Raw genomic sequence first — 20,850 nt, 5'->3', positions numbered from 1 at the left:
TTTTTCTGTTTGTCGGAACACGTGGAGCTGAGAGGCCACAATGCCGAAGATCGTCTATGTTTACGAAGATGACTCCGTCGTTGTTTAAAAAAAAGTTCAGTCTGCTCCTCTGCGCGGTGCTATATTTGACCCACCTTTTAAAAATAAATACATCATTGTTTCCCTCATATTTATTTATTTATCAGATTAGACATTCCATCAAGATCAAAAGTACTGAATATGAAAGCAAAACAAACTTTGGGATTAGCTACATGAGTTAAGCTTAATTCATTCAAAGGAACGCTTATTAGCCTTGCTAAATCAGTGTTGCTTTTAACTTTATCTTAATTAGCTCAATTTAAAAAAATATGAATTTGGAAATATTTATAATTGTGTACATATGTACATATATGTACTGTGACGCCAGAGTGTGGGCTTTTTCTGTTGGTCAGTGCCAATAAGCCATAATGTAATTGCTATAGGCCTATTAAAAAAAAGATAGAATGAATATACGTTTAGGCACCTCTGTTTGGAGATACAATTTATTCAAGTTATTCACAAAGTTATTGCTGGATGCATGTTTAAGTACTGAGAGAGACATCTTTCTCAATAGACAAGCTTTGGCCATGCGGGGCCCCGACGTCACGCAAACCCCCTGCTGTGTTTTACGCTTGAAGCGGAGAGTGTGAGTGGAGGAAGAAGGGCAGCCTGGGGGTAACTTTTCGAGTGGAACATCACAAAAATAGCTTTTCGTGCTGTTCGAAAATGGCTCAAATAACGAGCGAAGGGGCCGAACAAGATTCTCAGCCGACGTCGGATCAAAACGGAACCGGGGAAACAGCAGAAACCGGCAAGGAGAGACAGGCCGTGCCGGACCCCAAACAGGAACCGGGCGACAACAACGAGAACAGAGCAGGAATGGACGTGAACAGTGGTCATGGTGCGGCGGTGGAGGACGGGGACAACCTGTCTCTTGTTACCGACGCCGACAAAGAACCAGTGTTACCGACCGAAAAGACCAACGACGACGAAGGGGAACCCAGCAGTAAACTCTCTGAACCGGTGAAAAGTCCCGCACAGGGGAGTTTGGCGAGTAGCACTGATTCCGCACAAGAGGGCTCCCGGGTGCTGAAGCAAGAACAAAGAGAGGGGGAGAACGTGTCCTCCTCACCGCCTGCCGAGCGCACAAAGACCGCGGAGAAAGCCGAGCACGGCACCAAGAGACCGGCCAGCGTGGAACTGACCTCGTCGAATGGAGAGCCGCTCAGTCGGATGGATTCAGAAGACAGGTCTGTTGAAGTAGCTAGTGTCGTTAACGTTAAGCAGTATGAAGCGGCCTACGCTGATTTCTAGAACAACCTATGTGATGTGAGCTCACAACACGATGCTAAGTTCACCGTTTTAACTGTTAGCTAATAACGTTTTTGTTTATAGGGTACATTATTTCGCCTCCGTCAGGCAACCCGGCAAACAATTTTTGGTTCGGTAAACGTTGGCTGAAGGGTTCGAAAAGGTTCGCCGCGTGTTAAAACAAACGTTCCCCTACGGTTATTCATTAAAGTTTTTTTTTTTTTTTTTTAAACGGATCTAGAACATCCGTTTTTGGTGAAAACGTTTCGGCAATGTTCCGCGAATTGCAAGATTGTAGGTTCTGGGAACGTTATCGTAACCTAACAAGAACGTTTCTCGGAGGGGTTTCGATTTGATTAACAGCCACTCTTTTTTTTTTAAATTTATTTTATAATTTTTGTAAGGGTCATTTTACAACAGCATATGGCAAAATGCATTTGTGACTATGGGGGAAATCTCTTCATCAGCTCACAGCTATCCATTCATTCACCCGCTGTGTGTCGCGGGGGCAACAGCGTCATCTGATCACGATAGGCGTCCCTTTTCTCCGCAACTTGTTCAGCTCCCACCGGGTGGTCGGCGGGAGCAACGTCCAAACAACTTGGGGAGATGCACCTCTCCAGCGTTGTTCCTCCGTTGTTAGCGATTACGCTTTCAAACAGTAATCCTTCCAATTACTTAACACTTCTACTTAAAGAATCGTAAAACATAGCAGTATCGTATAACTTAATATGTATAAGAAAATTCAGATAAATAGGTACATGGTAGTGAATAGTTAAGTAATAGTAACAATACTAATTAGTAAAGGTATTCTGAATTTATTGAAATAATGGTATCTCTCTTTTGGGGGTAAAGTAGCACAATTAGTCATATCTAATTGCATAATTGTTGCGCTTTAGTTTCACAAAACATTGCTGAAAACACCATTTTGGGGGTCAACTGTCACCACGGTTCATTGCAACAATGAAGTCTAAATAAGTTCATCCTTAAAAACCAACTCTAAATAAACACAGTGGCCTAGAAGTGTCCACTGAACTTCTGAGTTTACTGAGCACTTGAATTTCGGTTGGCTAAAAGATAACGTAATACAAATCGTGGTCAAAATGAGTGATTAAACTGTATTTTATTCCAAAAATATAAACTGCCATTTTTGTGTTGTATTGTTTTTTTTCCATTAGAGTCAAGACAGGATGTGTAACTGTGCAGGTCATTTTCATCTTTAAAATCAACTATTTTCTTATGGCTGATGCCTTTCATCAGTTACCATTACTAATAAAAGAATAGAAGAATAGAATAGACTGCCGTTGCCCAAGCTTGTGTACAATGACATTTGCTGTGCCATACCTGAATATAAAAGTACTAAAAGTCATAAATACACAAATAAATACATAACATACACTCGTGCACAGTCATCCCGGTCATAACCTTCTATAAAGTAGGTTATGGTAAATGTACATTTAATATCTCACACATACAGTGACCACTTACAGGTTTCTAGTCTAAGGATGTAAATTCAGGGTTACTAAAGTAAAGCCTTTCTGGCATCAGCGCTTTAGATTCACCAAAAATACTGGGATTATGCTGTTGTGATGTACAGTAGATATCCACTAAAGACACATCATTATCAACAGGTTGTTGACACTCACAAAAGTGGCAGAGTACCTCAGTAGCAAGTATGGATCTCACAGTGACAAAGCTACTACATCAAAATGCTGTTTTTTTTTTCCCACCCAGAGTCAAGTATCATGTTTCTATCTCTCTGTGGTTCCTCCTCAAGAACCGAAGTAGAAGAGTTGTCCAAAGATGCTGCTCACAGTTACCCACAGCCACATTGTGGTGAACAGCATTTTGTCTACAAATAATTCACTTTCAAATTGAGTTTCATGATCAATCCGCTCCATCTGTAACAAAAAACCACCCAGGGCCAGTAGATCAGAATTTAACTGGCCCCTTGTATATTCTTACTGGCCTGGATTAAAAAGAGAAAATAAATGTTTTTCTATTAATCATATATACATACATTGTAATGGTTGTACCAAACAAATGTGAGTTCAGTAAGTTTAGTTGGATTAACACTCTAACAATTCCTTGTTATTATACAGTAATATCGCCCCAGATACCGATCCAATGGACTGAATCTGTGCTGTCTAGTAAGTGCCTTATAAATGAAGCCTTTGGCTGTGCCTATTAGTTTTTATTAGACGGACCACTATTTTGTTTTGATTTACCACATGTTGAAGCCACAGTCACAACCTCTCTGTGTTATCCTATAGACATTTATTGGGAACAGACCCACAAGCATATATATTCCTCCGATAGCCTCGCATAAAAATGTAAGATAAGATTTGTCTTGGTCTGTTAACAGAGACGTTTTCCTTTCATTGCCTGCTCTAGCAATCGACAGAATAACGTACAACAACATAAAAACATCTGTTAGGTCCCCCTCCAGCAGTCATTAAAAATACATTATTCCCATACATGCGCCCCTCAATACATTTTACAGTTCACACATCTCTTTTTAATCGCTAGTATAGTGACCACAAAGATTTCTTTTTTTGGCACTTTCTTGGATAGTTTGTCAACACAAAGAGGCAGACGGGAAACAAGAGTGAGGGGTGTGACATGCAACAAAGGTCCCCAGCTGGAGTCAAACCTGCGACATTGTGGCATGCTCTGTAACCAGTCGGCTGCCAAGGCGCTCAATGTCTGACCGTTTCTGTAGCTTTCTGAATCCACCATTCACACCTGCTTCACTGTAGCAAATGAACCGAGCAGAACGGAAAACTGCAATTTAATTATTAAGGTCAATGTTGGCACAGATACCAATCCAATGAATTGAATCTGTGCATGCTTTAATCGTGTCATTATTTTAATCTGGTTATTCAAAGTAACAGGCCCTGGATGAGAAAAGGGCTCTGGGTATTGTTTGAAATTCCTCTCTGTCCCCACATCCCCCTTATTCTAAACTTTAAACCTTTTCTTGATTCAGTAGAAAGTGAACTTCCCCTCAAGGATTCCGTGACAGATTGAAACTGTGAATCATTCAGAGTAGCTGTGATACTGTGAGTTAAATCCTGAACCTTCACCAGATATCATCTAACCATGCTCAGTACATGAACATCAGTCATGCCAACAAGGTGGGAAATGACTAAACTACTACTGTTTCTGTACTGTGCACACCTACATGGCTGCTTATAAGGTGCTGTATGAGTGACTGTACGGTGTTTCCATGGCTGCTTTGGATGACTGGAAGCTCCATAGTCCCATTTTCACTTTGATTACAGGAAAGTTAAACTGTTGTCCAGTAGTATTCTCCAGCTCCCTGTTGATTTCAATATTTTGCAATGGTCATCTATTTGTCTATCGGCAAACATTGAAAAAACATGAGTTAGTAATATCTCATTTAAAGCATCAGTAGCAGTTGCACCATTGCTGCGAATGTTGATGAAATGATAAGATGCTGAATGTCTGGAAGAAATTTTTCTAATCAGGTTTCTCCCCTTAAGTTTTGGAAATACCACAGCATACCAAAGCATGACACGCAAAGCTTTATTCAGACAGGCGGGCTATCAGCTGTTGCAATAGTTTCTCAAAAGCATTACAATTACATTCCAGGATATCATGTTAGTGTGTGTAATAATGTTTCTCTCACAGAAATCCAAGTCTTTGAAATCAGAAAAAAAGCTTTACAGATATCACACAAACATAGCTAATGAACAATTCAAGATACATAATAGGGCTGGGCGATATGGACCAAAAATCATATCTTGGTATTTTTCGGTGATACACGATATATATCTTGGTATTTTTTACAAAGTGGGCATAATGTTCAGTTGTAAGTAAGATGTAACAAGCACCTTTTTATTGAAACAGACTGTCATCAAAATGTAATGCAAAGACGGGGTCTCCTTCCCTGTATGAAAATATACAGCTGCAACCAGTGCATTTCTGCCGCTCTAAGCAGAACACAATTGTGTCACCCCTCTATTCACAACGTACAATACATCAACAATAACACACAACCAATATAAGCCAGACGCAAAAACCGGCAACAACACAAATGCAAATATATACACACATCACACATATAGACAAGTGCAACACACCAACTGTAAACAATTATTAAAGTAGGCCGACGCAGCAACGATACCAACAGGTCTGCAGCATAGAAACTCCAAAAGGTTCCAAAACCCTCTACAGTATTGCTATTTTCTAAATAATCAAATTTTAAGTCCTCTAAATAGACTGTAATAATAGTGCAAATCTATATATTGCCTAAACAAAACCTTGTGCATAGGACACACACACACAGGCCTACACACAAGTGTGCAGCAAGGCGCGTATTAGCAGCTTCACAACTTAAAACCACTAGAGAAAAAGAGCTCCTCTTATCCCTGAGAAAATCGGTTCCTTTGACCTGATAAGGTCCTATCTCTGTCAAAATGTCTATAAGTTCTTGCATTATTGTTGTTGGCTATTTACTGTGATCTTTCATATCCTCCTCACCTTGTCCGTGTACAGGTAGCGACGCTATAGGGGGGGTAAAATACTTATTTTCGTAACAATCAAGTATCAAAAACTCTATCTCCTACTCTTTCTTCAATACCTAACAAATCTCTCTCTTTCTCTCCCAGTGACCCGGTCTTTCTGCGTGAGCAGCACTGGTTGAAGCCTGAAAATATTGTAAACAAATGAATAACATAACTAATTCCGCTGGTGGGACTGTTTAGCTCTGTTTCAGACTGATACCTCCGGTTCAGGCTGGGCCTCATCCTCAACACTTGCCTTTTTCAGTCGCGGGAAATACTTTTCAATACTCCTCTGGATTGAAGCAGCAAACGTATAGTGTTTTGACCTCGACAACCCAACTGCATTTTACTGCAAACTTGCGACTAGTTAACAATCGCTTGTTTGCTAAGAGTCGGGTCGGGACTCCAACATTAACACACTGACAACATTGTATTCAGAATATAAAATATTTTTTATAGGACTTTTTAATGTGTGATTGTGTTCACGAGATACCAACCTTTGGTGAACTTGTGAATTTTGCCAACCATCTTCTCTCCGTGTCTGTGTGTGTTTCCCCATGTCCTATGTGAGAGAGATGCGAGTGACAGACGGAGAGAGCAGGGAAAGGAAATGCAGCTAAAGGAATACGCTGCGTGTTTTAAATAGCGTATAAAAAAAATTAATAACAAAACGCAATATGTAGCAGCCGGTGTTGATTGTGTGGCTTACAGCCACACATTAGTCTGTGTGGGAAACACTGCTATATATTCAGTGGCCTCAATGTCACGGTCACTCCTGGGATTGCTTGTGGCTCCGCCGGTCTCTGGTGGCAGGGGAGGCATCACTGGTCGAGCATCTAGCAACGGCGATAGAGCTGCTTACGCCCCTCTCTGGCACCAGCATCCTCCTTCTTACTCCCACTGGGATCAATATATTTCAATAAATAACTTTTGTTTTTGGAGCGCTTACTCCTTTGCTATTAATCTTTTTTTTTTTTATACTTAACAGCCAGACATTTTCGGTCATTTAGACATAGTTGTACAGTGAATTATACAGTCAGTGTTCTGACCTCTGACCTGTGAGAATGGGATGGGGGGGCGGGGCGCTGACTGGTGATTTTGATGACAGACACACACCAATGGACTACAAGAGGCGACAAAATGAGGGCCAAACAAAACAGTTGTTTTATAAGCCCACGTTTTCTGCCTAGCCAAAGTGCCATTGCCTAGTCTGCGTATAACAACGCACCGGCGCTGGCTGTAACACATGTACGTGAAGAATTATCTAAAATAGCCTATATTAAATTAAACTCTGAGAAATCTCCAGTTGTTTTCAACAACAGTAACAGACTGATTAAAAGAGGGAGGGAGGGGGAGAGAGAGAGAGGCCCATAGATGAGAGAAAGCGTGCGATGGACTGAAGTTTGAGACAAAAACTTTCTTTGACCATGAAGCCGATTTGTTACTGTTGTCTCTGGTGAAGTGTCTGAAGAACACTGCTGACTGGCTAACAATTTATTCATTTCACAAACTCAGTAGCGTGTGGAAGAACCATACACAGCCACAACAGCCTGGCACCTCCTCCTCATGCTGGTCACCAGCCTGGTCACACACTGCTGTGGGATGGCATCCCATTCTTCAACCAGCATTTGTCGCAAGTCAGCCAACGTGGTCGTGTTGGTCACTCTGGCACCAACAGCACGCCCAAGCTGATCCCACAAGTGTTCAATGGGGTTGAGGTACATACTCAGCGCTGCTGCTCATCCCACAAATGCATGTTCCTTACAAATGGGGCACCATTTGAAAGGGAACTAGACAGGCTTTCCAACGGTATAAGATTCATTGCCAAAAAGCATCGTTACCACAGAGAAATCATCTACCAAACACAAATGTCCTTACTTTTTGTGCTAAGTTTATATAAATTAACCAAACCGTGAATTTTGTGAACCATTCCACCCCTAGTTTTTAACATTTTATGTGACTTTTTGACAGGAAGTGATGTCAGGAGAAAGGCAGGTCGCTCAGCCAATAGATATCCCCTATCTGATCCAAGCAGGGTCTTGTATGTAGCGTGTGTGGATTACAGGCAGAGCTGCAAGTCATTCGGGCAGCCCTAGATTTGTGTAAATGAGTGTGGATATCTCATGGCAGACAAGAAATGCATTGCAGATGGCACAGTTAACGTTTTGGATAAAAGCGTCTGGACTTTTCTGGGGGGAAAAATCGAAATAGTTTAGTTGCGTTAGCCACACTGTATATTTGGAGAACAATTTTCAAAAGCCAAAAGTCCTGTTCATTATTGTTCTGTGTGATTTCAATACATTTCTGTGAGATTCAATTTCCGTTCCGTTTTGTCTTGATAGTCCTATAACAATTTCTACATTCATGTGACATCCCTGCAGTTATACAATCATTATTACACAAGGAAACCAGGCGATCGCCTGCTGAAAAGAATAGGTTTTCTGATTAGATGTGGGGGAAAATGGCCTACACCCTAGACGGTGAACACACTGTAGTTTACAGTCCACGTTGACTTACAGCACGGATCCAATGAGTTCATCCAGTATATTCAAATTCACATCTCACATTGCTTTCCCCCTCAACTTTGCCGAGAATACGAAACTTCTCTCCAATCAAGCATATCTCAACGTTTTCATAATCATTCAACCAAGTAGAAATAGAAGTCCCTCTCGTCAGCCAATGATGTGAAGGGCTATAACCTTCATATTCAGACTAACCACGCAGTATTTTTTCAACACAGTCAGCATGAAATTGACAGACATGTCAGTATGCTCAGAGAGAAGGGATTCACGCCACCTGTTGTCAGTTTTTTTTCTCTGCTCACCTGCAATCACCAGAGGTGCATTCAAGAACAGGGTTTAATCACAAAGTCACTCCATGAACCTTTGTTTACCAAAGGTTAAATGTCATGCGGTTAATAGTTTTTTGTTACTACAGAGAGAAATCATTCCTGCAGCAGCATTGGGTGCACAGGAGCAGGCACGTGCACACACAGACCTCAAAAGGGGCAGCCCTTTTTCTTCCTTGAGAGAAAGTGCCCCTTTTTTTTTTTTTTTTTTAAATTAAAAAAAATCTCTCTCTATATATATATATATATATATATATATATATATATATTCCTGTTTGCACACAGCTTCCCTGTCAAACAAATATATTTCTTGAATTAAAAAATCAAAATCAGATTGGGAGATTAGTCTCTCTCTCTCTCTCTCCCTCTCCCTCTCTCCCCGCAATGCGTCTCCTCACACCGCGCACACAGAGAGACAGTCAGGCAGACAGACAGGCAGCAGTCCCTTCCAGCTCCTACCTCCAGAAGGTTTTTCTTGGCTTGTGTGGAGGTGAGTGGTGATGACCAAAAGACTAAGCAAGCCAGTGCCTCGAGTTTACAGCTAATGAAAAGACAAAACAAATGGTTAACTTCTGTCCTGCTAACATGCATGAGCTACTAGCTTATGTAATAAGTTAGCTAAGGTTTAGCTGAGGCATCATGTCCATACTGGTTGATGTTCTGTACTTCCTGGACACACTCCAGGTGAACAGCTACAGTAGAATCTATATCTAATAACGTCAACAATCGCCACATTCCTATGCAAAAAAAGGCGTTAACTAATTAAAATGCGCTAATTTGCATTCATTTGACAAGGTAGGTGAACAGGATAAACAAAATAACAAAAACATGTCAGCACAGAACTTTTCCCAGTTAATGAGTCTTTCCCCCTTAAAAGTACACTGTAGGAATTTCTACCACCTAGCGGTGAAATTGTATTTTGCATTCAAAGGAATAGTGCTCTCTTTCAAATGCGTGTTGCAACTACGGTAGCCGTTATGTACCAAGAAGCTATGACATGTCTTCCAATTTTTGCTTTTTTGGCGACAAGGATTCCTTCTCGTGTGGCTCGACATAAGTGTGATCCTCCATTATGAACTAAAGGGCAGTGACAAGCGCCTCTCACTGATCTCCTTCTCCGTTTCAGCTGGTTTCAGTCACGTGACGCTGGCTCTGAACGAAAACGCGTTGGGGATTAGCTAGACAGGTAGGCTAGTGCTGGCCCGTCCAATGGAAATACAGATAAGAAATTTTTCCCTTACGAGGATAAGTCAGATCATTGGCATCACCAAAGTCTCTAAACTGACCACAACATGTAAAAAGTGTCCTGCATTAAACAGTAACTTCATCATTATGATCGTGGGCTCCTCATCTAATAATAACAGGGTTTCTTTATTATTGGTGCAGTGTTTTTTCTGTCAAATTAAAATTGCAGCAACACCCTTTCTCAGTTCAGTGTGAAGACTTTTTTTTTTTTTTTTGAAGTGTTATTCCAACAACACTAAAATAATTAAAATGATTTATTGCCATTTGCGGAATAAACAAAACAATGTCCCTCTCCTTGGTGCAGTCACTTATTCTAAATATATACTTGAAACTAGTAGCATAGAAAACATGCACACTGTGGCAGAGCTTCCTTTGCTGTTTGGGATTAACGTGATGAATACTAAAAGTCTTTAGTATTAGAGTATTAAATCTGTTAAACAATTGCGTAAGGGGAATAAGAAATTAGTATGGTAGTCAGAGTTGTGTTTTATATATTTAAGGTTTTGTTTGAATTTCAAATAAATAATTATTCATCAACTGTTGGGCCTTTCTTTTCCCTTTCACGGACGTGCCACCCAAAATGTCTGTGCACGTCCGTGCACAGGAGAGATGTGTAGCCAAAGAAGTTGGGACAGAAATAGTTTTTGAGTTCATTCCTGAACTTGGAAATATAGTTAAAATATAGTTTGACAAAAACAAATCTCAACCCAACACATACTTACAGCTTTTAGCTTTCAACCACGTCTTCATCGGCGGCTGGAGTTTGCTTAGAAAGTTAATGTAGAAAGAATGAATTGTTGTTACTGTATGTTTGCTAATTAAAAGCCACCCACTGATGAAGACTGTGAGAAGCGATTGAAAGCTCCAGAAAAGCTATCACTTGATCCTTGGATGAAGATTCTTTATTTGTAGTTTGCAGTTTTTCAATGTACGTAGAGAAGCTTAGTATGGGTACACTTTGTTTAATTAAATTATTGACAAAAGTACATTAGTAAGAGACCTTTTAGACAGCAACCTCTGGAATGGAATGTGAACGCTGAGCCGGAGATTCAATGTCATCTTTGATTTCTTCCAGTAACTGTAAAAAACTGCATGGCTGCTTGATCTGTAACGCTTAATGATTTTGTGTTCACTCAACAGAAAAAGTGTGACCCTTGTGGCAAAAATCCTTTCAGCTCGTCTCCTTGGCCTATGTCTCTGTCTTGCTCTGATTACTGCTGCCATTTCACCAGGAGGCATGTGTAAGGAAACCTGCTTGCGGCTGGTTTACACCTGCTTTTAAGAGGCAGAGAATGTTCACCGCATAATAGAGGCACGCTTTCATGGGCGTTTTTTGTACATACCGCGGAATACATAATTAGGCGCACTTTACGCTTCCCCTCCCATCTCTTTATGGGAAACTCCTACTTTCCCCTTGACCCTCCCATGAATGCATATGCATGACACGGAAAAGTGCAAATTGCCATTTTCAGTTCCCGCGACAGACAGTCTGCGCTTTTACCTCAGTGCAGCCCGTTTGTACATACCTCGCCATGCTTTTACGTGCACGTTGCGAAACAAATACGCCTGAAGTGGGTGATGAAAGCGTTTTGTACATCTGGCCCAATGTCTTGTTGAAGACACCTCAAGAAGAGGTTTTTAACCAATGGTGGATTCTAAAATATACTGTCCACTTTGGCAATTTTAAGAAAGTAGGAGATAAACGTGACAGTAAATGCCATTTACTGCCATAGAGTTGCCATACCAGTGTTCAGCCCTTTCAGGAGCAATCATATTGAAATTTGAAGAAAAAGGAATATGACGTGAAATATACCGTATAGTCTGTTGTTTAGGCTTCAATGGGGGCCTTTTAGTGTGAAAGTGTTTTGTTAACTGTGAAAGTGGCTCACAGAGAAGAGAAACTCAGCAATGGCTATAAAGATAGAAAAAAAAATGCCCCCTTGGCTGCTCCATAACTTTTGGTAATCCTGCTGCGGTGACAGCTGTAAGACTTCACTGTAACCTTTGTTCCCACACAGAGCAGCATGGCAGCTGGAAGTGTGTGTGTGTGTGTGTGTGTTAGAGGTGCTGGTCCTCTTGTAGGATGTGTGAACACGGCTCCTGCAGAGAGCCTGTATGGACAGTGATCAGAGCAGATGGTCGGCTGGCTCGACACACACAAAAGCTGCCGCACTATGCAAGCTGTGATCTGCTTACATCGCACACAGTCTGAGACACAGTGGACCTTTAGATATGTGTATTTTATTATTGCTGACAATTTCCAGATTGTTAGTTTCCAGTTTTTAGACCGATGGTTCCCCTCTAGCAGCCAGTAGTTTCAGTTTACTTAAGTGCCCTTTTAAAAATCAGCTTGTGGCGACCTCTAGCTCACCCAGTAGAGTTTGCGCCCCATGTAGGCTGAGTCCCTGGGTAGTGGCCCGGGTTTGAATCCGACCCACGGCCCTTTACTGCATGTCGTCCCCCCTTCTCTCCAAGCTATTCTCTCGATTAAAGTAATAGCTGAAACGGCTAAACCTCCGTTGTGAACGGAGTAATTGTAGTGTTGTCTTTCTAATGTCTTCTTTCTATTGCGTGTGTCTGTGTGTTCTCCAGTATCGGCAGCACCCTGATGGACATGGAGAGCACGGCGTCCAGCGGTCGCTCCACCCCAGCCATGCTGAACGGTCACAGTGCGGTGGCGGGGAGTGGCTCGGCACTGGCAGGGGGCAAGTCTCTGAGCTACACGTGCTGCTGGGATCACTGCCAGCTGCTGTTTCCCAGCAGCCCCGACCTGGCCGAACACATCAGAGCCACACATGTGGACGGACAGAGAGGAGGGGTCAGTATGTGTGTGTGGAGTTGCCACAGGTGTGTTTATGTAGTTAGTTTGATTTAGGAAGGTGAAGGTTTAGCTGTCTAAAATGTCCCTGTAAAATGAAAATCTCTCTCCACAATGAAACACATGGACAATTGGAGAAATGCAAAATCTCTTCTTCTTCCTTATCCTCTTAGTCAGCTAACAACAAAACAGCCAACGTGGTCAGCAGTAGGACAGTCTGTTTACTGAGCTGAGTGGTGTTACACTGCTCTGTGCTCACCTATACTGAATTCAAATACAGCCAAATTCAGGCAACCAGCTGACAAGCAGACGGAGTATATTGGCAAATTTACTCTCCATTAGACCGCTGTCATGTAATTGTTTTATTTGTTAAAGAGTTCTTTCCCAGGGAATCGTCCCAGCAGGACTAGTCTGAAAGTATTTTGTATCTTCAAGAGCTTTTTTTGGTCTTATATTCAGGCCAATACAGTAACCTCACCACCACTTCTACTGTGTGTGTGTGTGTGTGTGTGTGTGTGTGTGTGTGTGTGTGTGTGTGTGTGTCACAGGTGTTTGTGTGTCTGTGGAAGGGCTGCAAGGTGTACAACACGCCGTCCACCAGTCAGAGCTGGCTGCAGAGACACATGCTGACCCACAGTGGAGACAAGCCATTCAAGGTGACAACACACACCTCACATCAAACAATGAGCTCCATTTACTCACCACGGTACATTTACAGCACACAGTCAGTAGTGAACCACAGGCTCACCTGTAACACTGAGATCCGGACCTGTGTTTAACTTAACATCAAACCGGTTTGAAATGTTTACACTGGCCCAACTCTACCCTATACCATGTTTATACCGGCATGCCAGTATGGACGGTGATTAGTTCTTTAATAGTCTACATCGACTACGTTTCATTTCCGTGATTGTTCAAGTGCCGCCGGAAATTCCGCCGGATGTCCCTCCATTTTCGGCTGGATGTCCGTCCCCTTCCTCTGTCTCTGTGTTGGCGTTCTAACCTCCGGTGGATTTGTGAGGACTATGGTTAACTGCTCCTCAGATCTCTGCAGGGTAAATCCAGACAGCTAGCTAGACTATCTGTCCAATCTGAGTTTTCTGTTGCACAAAAAACTTGTTTTGGTTCCACCAAAACAAGTTCCTTCCTGAGACTATTTAGCAGAGACACCGTGGCGCCATACGGCGCTTAGCTCCGCCCAAGACAATTGTGATTGGTTTAAAGAAATGCCAATAAACCAGAGCATGATTTTCTCCCATACCTTCCTCTGCAGCGCTGTGGAGGAGGGTCTGGCGATGCGAGACTAGTCCTGAAATGATGCTTAAACAAGTGTGAAGACATTGTTTTTGTTTTAAAATAAAAAGACAAACTAATAAAATACAAGCGTATTAGTTACTGACCCTGTAAATCATCTGTGTTCCTGCAGTGTGTGGTGGGAGGCTGCAACGCCACGTTTGCCTCTCAGGGGGGGCTGGCCCGTCACGTCCCCACTCACTTCAGCTCCCAGAGTTCATCCAAAGTGTCCAGTCAGGGCAAAGTGAAGGAGGAGTCTCCATCCAAGGCTGGCCTCAACAAGAGGAGGAAACTCAAGAACAAACACAGACGCTCCCTCCGTATGTTCAACACACAGACACACACACACACACACACACACACACACACACACACACACACACACATCCAAATACATTTTCACTTTGTTCCATTTTTATAGATGAAAGCATATGTCGTGGTTTTTTTTCTTCTTGTTTAGCCTTCTATAACATTTAATAAATAACCACATATAGTTCTTTTTTTTTTTTTTAGCAACTGAACACTGAAACGGAACTTAACTTAAGTATAAAATGCTTTATTCTTTGGATTGCAGACAGACATTTAATACAAAGGGTTCTGGATTCAGAATGCAGGACAACAATTTGTCACGCCCCTCCTCCTGACGGGATGGAGGCTCTGATTGGTCAATAATCAGACACGGAGCTCTCTGATTGTATTGTGCTTCGTTACAACTGTTGCTGCGTGCAAGTTCTATACTTTGACCTAACTGTATTTGGTATGGAGATGATCTCATCTCCTGCAATAACAATCTTAGTTACACACACATTTCCTGTACAGGGCGAGTTGATCTTTGCCCTCTATAATAGGTTCTTGTACATTAACATACCTTTTTTAAGATGATTTTTCTGGCATTTTCACCTTCATTAAACAGATGCCAGTGTAGAGCAGACTGGAAACGGGGGAGAGAGAGAGAGGGGTAAGACATGCAACAAAGGTCCCATGGCTGGAATTGAACCGGGGACACCGTGCTTATGTGGCATGTAACCATTGTAACCCTGATCATAAGAGAATATTGTCTTTGATTAAAATCAATACAAATAGGTTATGAAATGATTATGTACATAACACCATTTCCTTCAACACATATGTAAACGCACACTAAGTGAAAGACAAAATGGTCATCGGGTCCCTCAATTGCACACACTTTATCTTTTTATTTTTTATTTATTTATTTTTTTTTAGTCTGTACTATTCAAAATATGTTTTTTATTTCCAGCCCGACCACATGACTTTTTTGACGCTCAGACCATGGACGCCATCCGCCATCGAGCCATCTGCCTCAACCTGGCAACACACATCGAGAGCTTGGGCAACGGACACAGTGTGGTCTTCCACAGCACGGTGGGCTCTCGCACTCTCACACACACACACACACACACACACACACACACACAGTCGCCGCCGTATGTCCATTGAATTGCAAAACTCCGTTGGTTTTGGGAAACATCACCAAAAACGTCAAGTTTTGAATAGGGCTGAAACGATTCCTCGAATAATTTGATTACAAAAAATCCTCGATGCTAAATGATTTGCCTTGAAGCTTCGTTAAATCAGTGTTACCAACATTGTATCGCTGACGGACGCTGTTTCCACACGGATCATTATTACTGTCGCACACCAGACGCTGCTCAGTCTGCTGGCGACACATGCCAGAGCGTAAATAGTGCGGGGCTAAGAGAAGAGACAGGCTGGAGAAAACCACAGAAAGTGTCCAAAGTCTGGAATCGCTTCAAACGTAGTTAAAACGAGAACTCTGGACAGTGTGTCTACTGAAAAACCAAACTAGCTTAGCACAATAATAGCACGACGTCAATGCTTCAGCATCTCAACAGAAAACATTTCTCAAAATCCACGAAGAGGACCCGACTAAAGTAACTCACATATATTTACATATAGGCCTATATACAGATCAGTCTCAGGATGAAACTTGTAGTTCTGAAAGTTAAGTTGCACAACTTCAGGTCATGTTTATGTATGCTTAATGTAGGCTTTAGTGTGAGGTTGATGTCATTTCAGAAAATGTTTTCTTTAAAAACAATGTCATATGGCACTTAAATGCACTTCATATGTTTAGTTTTGAGAGATGTTGACTGATGTTTTGTAAGCAATGTAGGAAACAAAAATGTAGCTTTTTCTGAAAATGTAACCAAACTATTGTTTTAGTATTGCTCTTCAATAAAACAAAAGTATTTCTTATCCGATTAATCGATGGAATAATTGGTAGAATACTTGATTACTAAAATAGTTGATAGCTGCAGCCCTAGTTTTGAAGAAGATGAGGACGGTGCAACAAGACAGGCCTGCTTGGTTCTTTCAGGGAATGATTGTAAACACTACCGGTCAGAAGTTTGGGGTCACTTTATAAATGTCCATTCCACTCCATTCCAGACAGACTACCAGTTACATTGTTTTTTTTTAACCAGGGCAGCTGTTTTCAGATTACATTATGTGCTTACATAATTGCAAAAGGTTTCTCGACTGTTGTAGAAAGAAGTGGCTGATCTTTAACGCAATATCTACTGCCCATTATCAGCAACTATTCATCCAATGTTTCAAAGGCTCATTCTGTTTACTCATCTGATATTGGAACATTGGAGAACCCTTTTGTAATTATGGAAGCACATAATGTAATCTGAAAACTGCTGCCCTGGTTAAAAAACCAATGTAACTGATCTCAGCTGGTATTCTGTCTGGAATGGAGTGGAATGGACATTTATAAAGTGACCCCAAACTGTTGACTGGTAGTGTATGTTTAGGACATTTCCTCTTTAACTGGGAGGTTTTGGGACCAATTGGTGGGATTGCTGTAGATGAAGTACACACGGAGAAATACTGGTGAGAGCCAATGAGGTTTAACCATGTATCAGCTAATTTAAATATCTCACGTTACTGTATTGTGTCAACAGTTAATTTCATTTAATATTGGATGTGGCGTTTTCTTTTGCGGGGTGCAAATGTTCCACCAAAACCAGTTCATTCCTAGACTATTTAGCAGAGCCCCCGTCTCTGCGTCAGGAGCTTAGCGCCACCCAAGACCGTTGTGATTGGTTTTAGGGCTGCAACTAACGATTATTTTAATAATCGATTAATCTGTCGATTATTTTTTCGATGAATCGGATAAAAAAAAAGGATTTATTTACATCAACTCAATACATACTTACATACATACTTGTTGTTTTAGTTAGTAGTTGTGTAAAGGTAAGTAACCCAAAGAGCAGATAGACAACACACACACACACACACACACACACACACACACACACACACACACACACGCACGTTCACTTGAAGCTTATTCATTAAATGATTACCATCATTGTAGTAAGTGCAAGTTAAGTTCATTTGTACACCACATTTAAACACAGCTTAAGATGACCAAGTGCTATAAAAGAACTCAATAACTGATATGGGACAAAGCACAGAATATATACATGACAACAGATTGAAAAATGAATGGGCCAAAAAAGGCGAGTGAATAAAAACGTGCCTTTAGTCTTGCAAATTATACCACCCCTGCTTTACTACTGTTATTAACGAGCTAACGCTAGTTTGCCTGCTTTACTACTGTTATTAACAAGCTAACGCTAGCTTGTCATGCTAGTCAAGCTGGATAAGGAGTAAACACCACACCAGCACCAGAAGAGCTACTGGAGGGACGTTACGTTCCTCACTTCAAAACGGAACAAAAGTAGGATTCTGTAGTGACTTTACCCTGCTGTTGAACTCCCGTCCTCCTCATCAAGGACTCCAACATGTTTACGTTTTAGGTGCTGAATCATCACCGTGGTGCGCCCGTGTCATGCCATGTTGCTTGTGCTTATCTTGCAATCAACATGTTTTCAATTTATTTAGTGTGAAATGCTCCCACAGCTTGGGACAACAGAACAACGTTACGGGTCTCTCCGGTCTCTCTCCGTATTTCCTCTACCCCCGCTCTGCTCTTTTTTCTTTTCTTTCGCGCTGCTGCGCTCCGCTTACACTCGACTCATTTTTTTTAATCTCTGCGACTGAGTGGCGTAATAGTTGCACGATACAACGAATCGATAATGAAATTTGTTGACAACTTTTTTAATAATCAAATTTTATCGATTCGTTGTTGCTGGCCTACTTGGTTTAAAGTAATGCAAACAACAGAGTGTTGATCACAGAATGTATGAGTGGTGTAGCCTGACCTTACTCCACAGCGCTGTGGAGATAGGTCTGGCATGCGAGACTACTTGAAATCATATAAAAATACAATTCCAGTGAAATGTAATCTGTCTAATGTAATTTCTATTTTCATGCCTGTGTATTTTTGTATGTTCAGGTAATAGCCAGGAGGAAAGAGGACTCTGGGAAAGTGAAGGTCTTGTTGCACTGGACACCTGAAGACATGTAAGTCCTGTTTTCTCATCTCCTATAATCACTCTCTCCCTGTCTTCACTTCCTCCTAATGAAGGTGAGATGGTGGGATTGGCTTTTATTAGAGCCTACCACAACTTGAGATCAACTCTGTATTCAGATTTAGCATAGGGCGCTACCTAGGCAAGAGCAGGTCAAATGCAGTTTTCCACTGTTCACTGAAAAGAAAACATCAACATGTCACACGTGAGAAGAAATAAAGTAAGTGTGATACTGTGAGCCGCAGTGCAGTGAGCGTATTCTTCATTGTGTGTCAGACTGCCAGATGTGTGGGTGAATGAGAGCGACAGACTGCAGCAGAAGACCAAGGTGGTTCATCTGTCCAAGCTGCCTACAGACACAGCTGTACACCTGGACCCCAACATCTACAGGTGTGTGTACTTTTGGATTTTGGTTAAAAAAAAAACAGCAAAAGAAAATATTTCATTCTGTGAAGGGCTCATTAAAAATGCATGTCTCCTTCAAAAACAATCCAAGGCACTCTGTAGGAAAATGAAAGTGCCTTTAATTTATCTTTGTTCCACATGACCAAAAGTAAATAACCTTTTTTTTCCCCCACAGGATGTTCTTCTAACCACCTCCAGGGGAGCGCCACTGTCACTTCCTGCTTATCTAACCTCGAGGAGGAGATTGCCTCCTTTTCTCTTCGTCTCCATCTTTATGTTCCTCTTCTGCCCTCCACCCTCTCCCAGAGGATGCTGGGAGTTTAGTGACTTATTTGTCATGGCTGTCTGAGGCCACCAGTGTTTTCAGCATTAGGTGCTGAGTTTACAGAGGGCATGAAGGGGGAGATGTTGCTTGTTTTAGGTAACACGACTAGACTGAAAACTAACTGACAGAAGTGTAACTGTAGACAGACACGTGTAGAGAGAAGCTGTCTTTGTAAATACTTGAGATTTGTAATATATTTTTATACTTTGAATTTTTTTTTACTGTACTGTAGATAGATGTTTTTTTCTGCCAAACATTTTTAAATAGATGTTTTAAAAACTGATGATACTGGTCATGTGCATATAGCTGGCATTTCTCTGGTTTGATGTCATTAAACTTTTCCAACCTCCACTTAGGCTGAGTGTTTGGTTCTTACACTAGTCTCGCATTGCCAGACCCTCCTCCACAGCGCTGTGGAGAAGGGTCTGGCTATTCCACACAGCATTCCAGGGTGTGGAAGTGGAACGTCGTGGATATATACTATTCTTACAGCAACAATCAGGTATGTGTTGGTTTACAGGGGACATGCATTAACACTGAAACTGTAGGAACACATCTTAAAATTAAGCATGGCCACTGTGTTCTTCCATAAGAAATCTATTGTGGGGACACCGTGTAGCGGCCGTGGGTTTGATTCCGACCTGCGGCCCTTTGCTGCATATCATTCCCCTCACGCTCCCCTTTCCTGTCTTAAGCTGTCCTGTCAAATAAAGGCCTAAAAATAGTCTTTTAAAAATTAAAGAAAATAAATGTACTCTCATGTGGTCATAAGTAGCCTGCAATGTAAAACTCACAAAATGTTTGTTTGGTTAAAGGTGCAGTAGCTAAGACTTCTAAAACTAACTTTCTGTCCTATTTGCTGAAACTGACCCTGTGTTCCAGTAGAACTACATGAAGCAGCTCCTCTGGCTCCACCTACAGCCTGTAGTGGGATTTACAAAAATCCATCGCTTCCTGTTCAGATGCACCAATCAATGCGATGTCGAGATTGCGCCAATTCACACAAATTCAACCAATCACCGCAAATTTGGTGCGACTCGCACATTTGACCAATAACCTGAAGTTTCTCGCGACTTCAACCAATCCCAGCAGTCCCACGTGCACTCTGAGAGCCAAAGACCAAGTGGGAGTGAGAACGGGTTGATCATTTCCTTGTTTTTGATATGAAGACGAGACGTGTGTGACTCATTTACCAACAAAACGTAGCGAAAGACCGTCAAAACATTTCAGACCGTCCGATACATTTTAACATCAATGTAGACTTTAACGATTTAAAAGTCGTTGAAGTTGCTGCCGTTTCCATCCTGGCTGTCGGCTCTCTGCAGCGGGCGGGGCTACTGCTCCGTCCCCCCCCCCCCGCGACTGACGCTCACACACAAACAACACACACACGGTGGATGCAGGAGAAAAAGGAGATGAGATGATACACGATGACCTGAATTGAGGAAGTGCAATGCTAAGTTAAAGTCAGTACTTTATCAAACCGTATGAATGTGTGTCCCAGGCCAGGTTAGGGAATTAACTAACAATGTCAAGATCTACAAGCCACTGACACATATGTTCAAATGTGATCATTCAATACATTATTATTTTGTGTCTTAAATTCACCAGATATTTTCATATTCTACCAACAT

At 41.7% G+C, this 20,850-nt stretch overlaps 1 protein-coding gene across 2 annotated transcripts; it reads left to right on the top strand.

The window, feature by feature from the left end:
* The first annotated feature begins 625 nt into the window (after positions 1 to 625).
* On the top strand, positions 626 to 19,567 carry aebp2 (AE binding protein 2). 2 transcript variants are annotated; one of them, XM_078242928.1, is made up of 9 exons: positions 626 to 1,268; positions 12,544 to 12,769; positions 13,318 to 13,425; positions 14,196 to 14,382; positions 14,976 to 15,020; positions 15,321 to 15,445; positions 18,411 to 18,478; positions 18,763 to 18,876; positions 19,067 to 19,567. In XM_078242928.1, the coding sequence occupies exons 1-9, from the start codon at positions 745 to 747 to the stop codon at positions 19,077 to 19,079; spliced, it is 1,410 nt and encodes a 469-aa protein (XP_078099054.1). In that variant the 5' UTR covers positions 626 to 744; the 3' UTR covers positions 19,080 to 19,567. The 2 variants fall into 2 exon arrangements, with proteins under 2 accessions (XP_078099054.1, XP_078099055.1); XM_078242929.1 differs by lacking the exon at positions 14,976 to 15,020 and having other exon boundaries at positions 628 to 1,268.
* The last annotated feature ends 1,283 nt before the right edge of the window (positions 19,568 to 20,850 follow it).

This window comes from Sander vitreus, chromosome 23 (genome assembly GCF_031162955.1).
Source record: "Sander vitreus isolate 19-12246 chromosome 23, sanVit1, whole genome shotgun sequence".
Lineage (NCBI taxonomy): Eukaryota > Metazoa > Chordata > Actinopteri > Perciformes > Percidae > Sander > Sander vitreus.
The sequence above is the reverse complement of the archived record's forward strand: the minus strand, read 5'-3'. Positions and strand labels throughout refer to the sequence as shown.

Bases quoted from the DNA above. Each gene is read 5' to 3' on its own strand.
- aebp2 (XM_078242928.1), top strand. From the start codon at position 745: ATGGCTCAAATAACGAGCGAAGGGGCCGAACAAGATTCTCAGCCGACG. The intron at 1,269-12,543 runs GTCTGTTGAAGT...TGTGTTCTCCAG, and splicing joins CGGATGGATTCAGAAGACAG to TATCGGCAGCACCCTGATGG. The intron at 18,479-18,762 runs GTAAGTCCTGTT...ATTGTGTGTCAG, and splicing joins CACTGGACACCTGAAGACAT to ACTGCCAGATGTGTGGGTGA.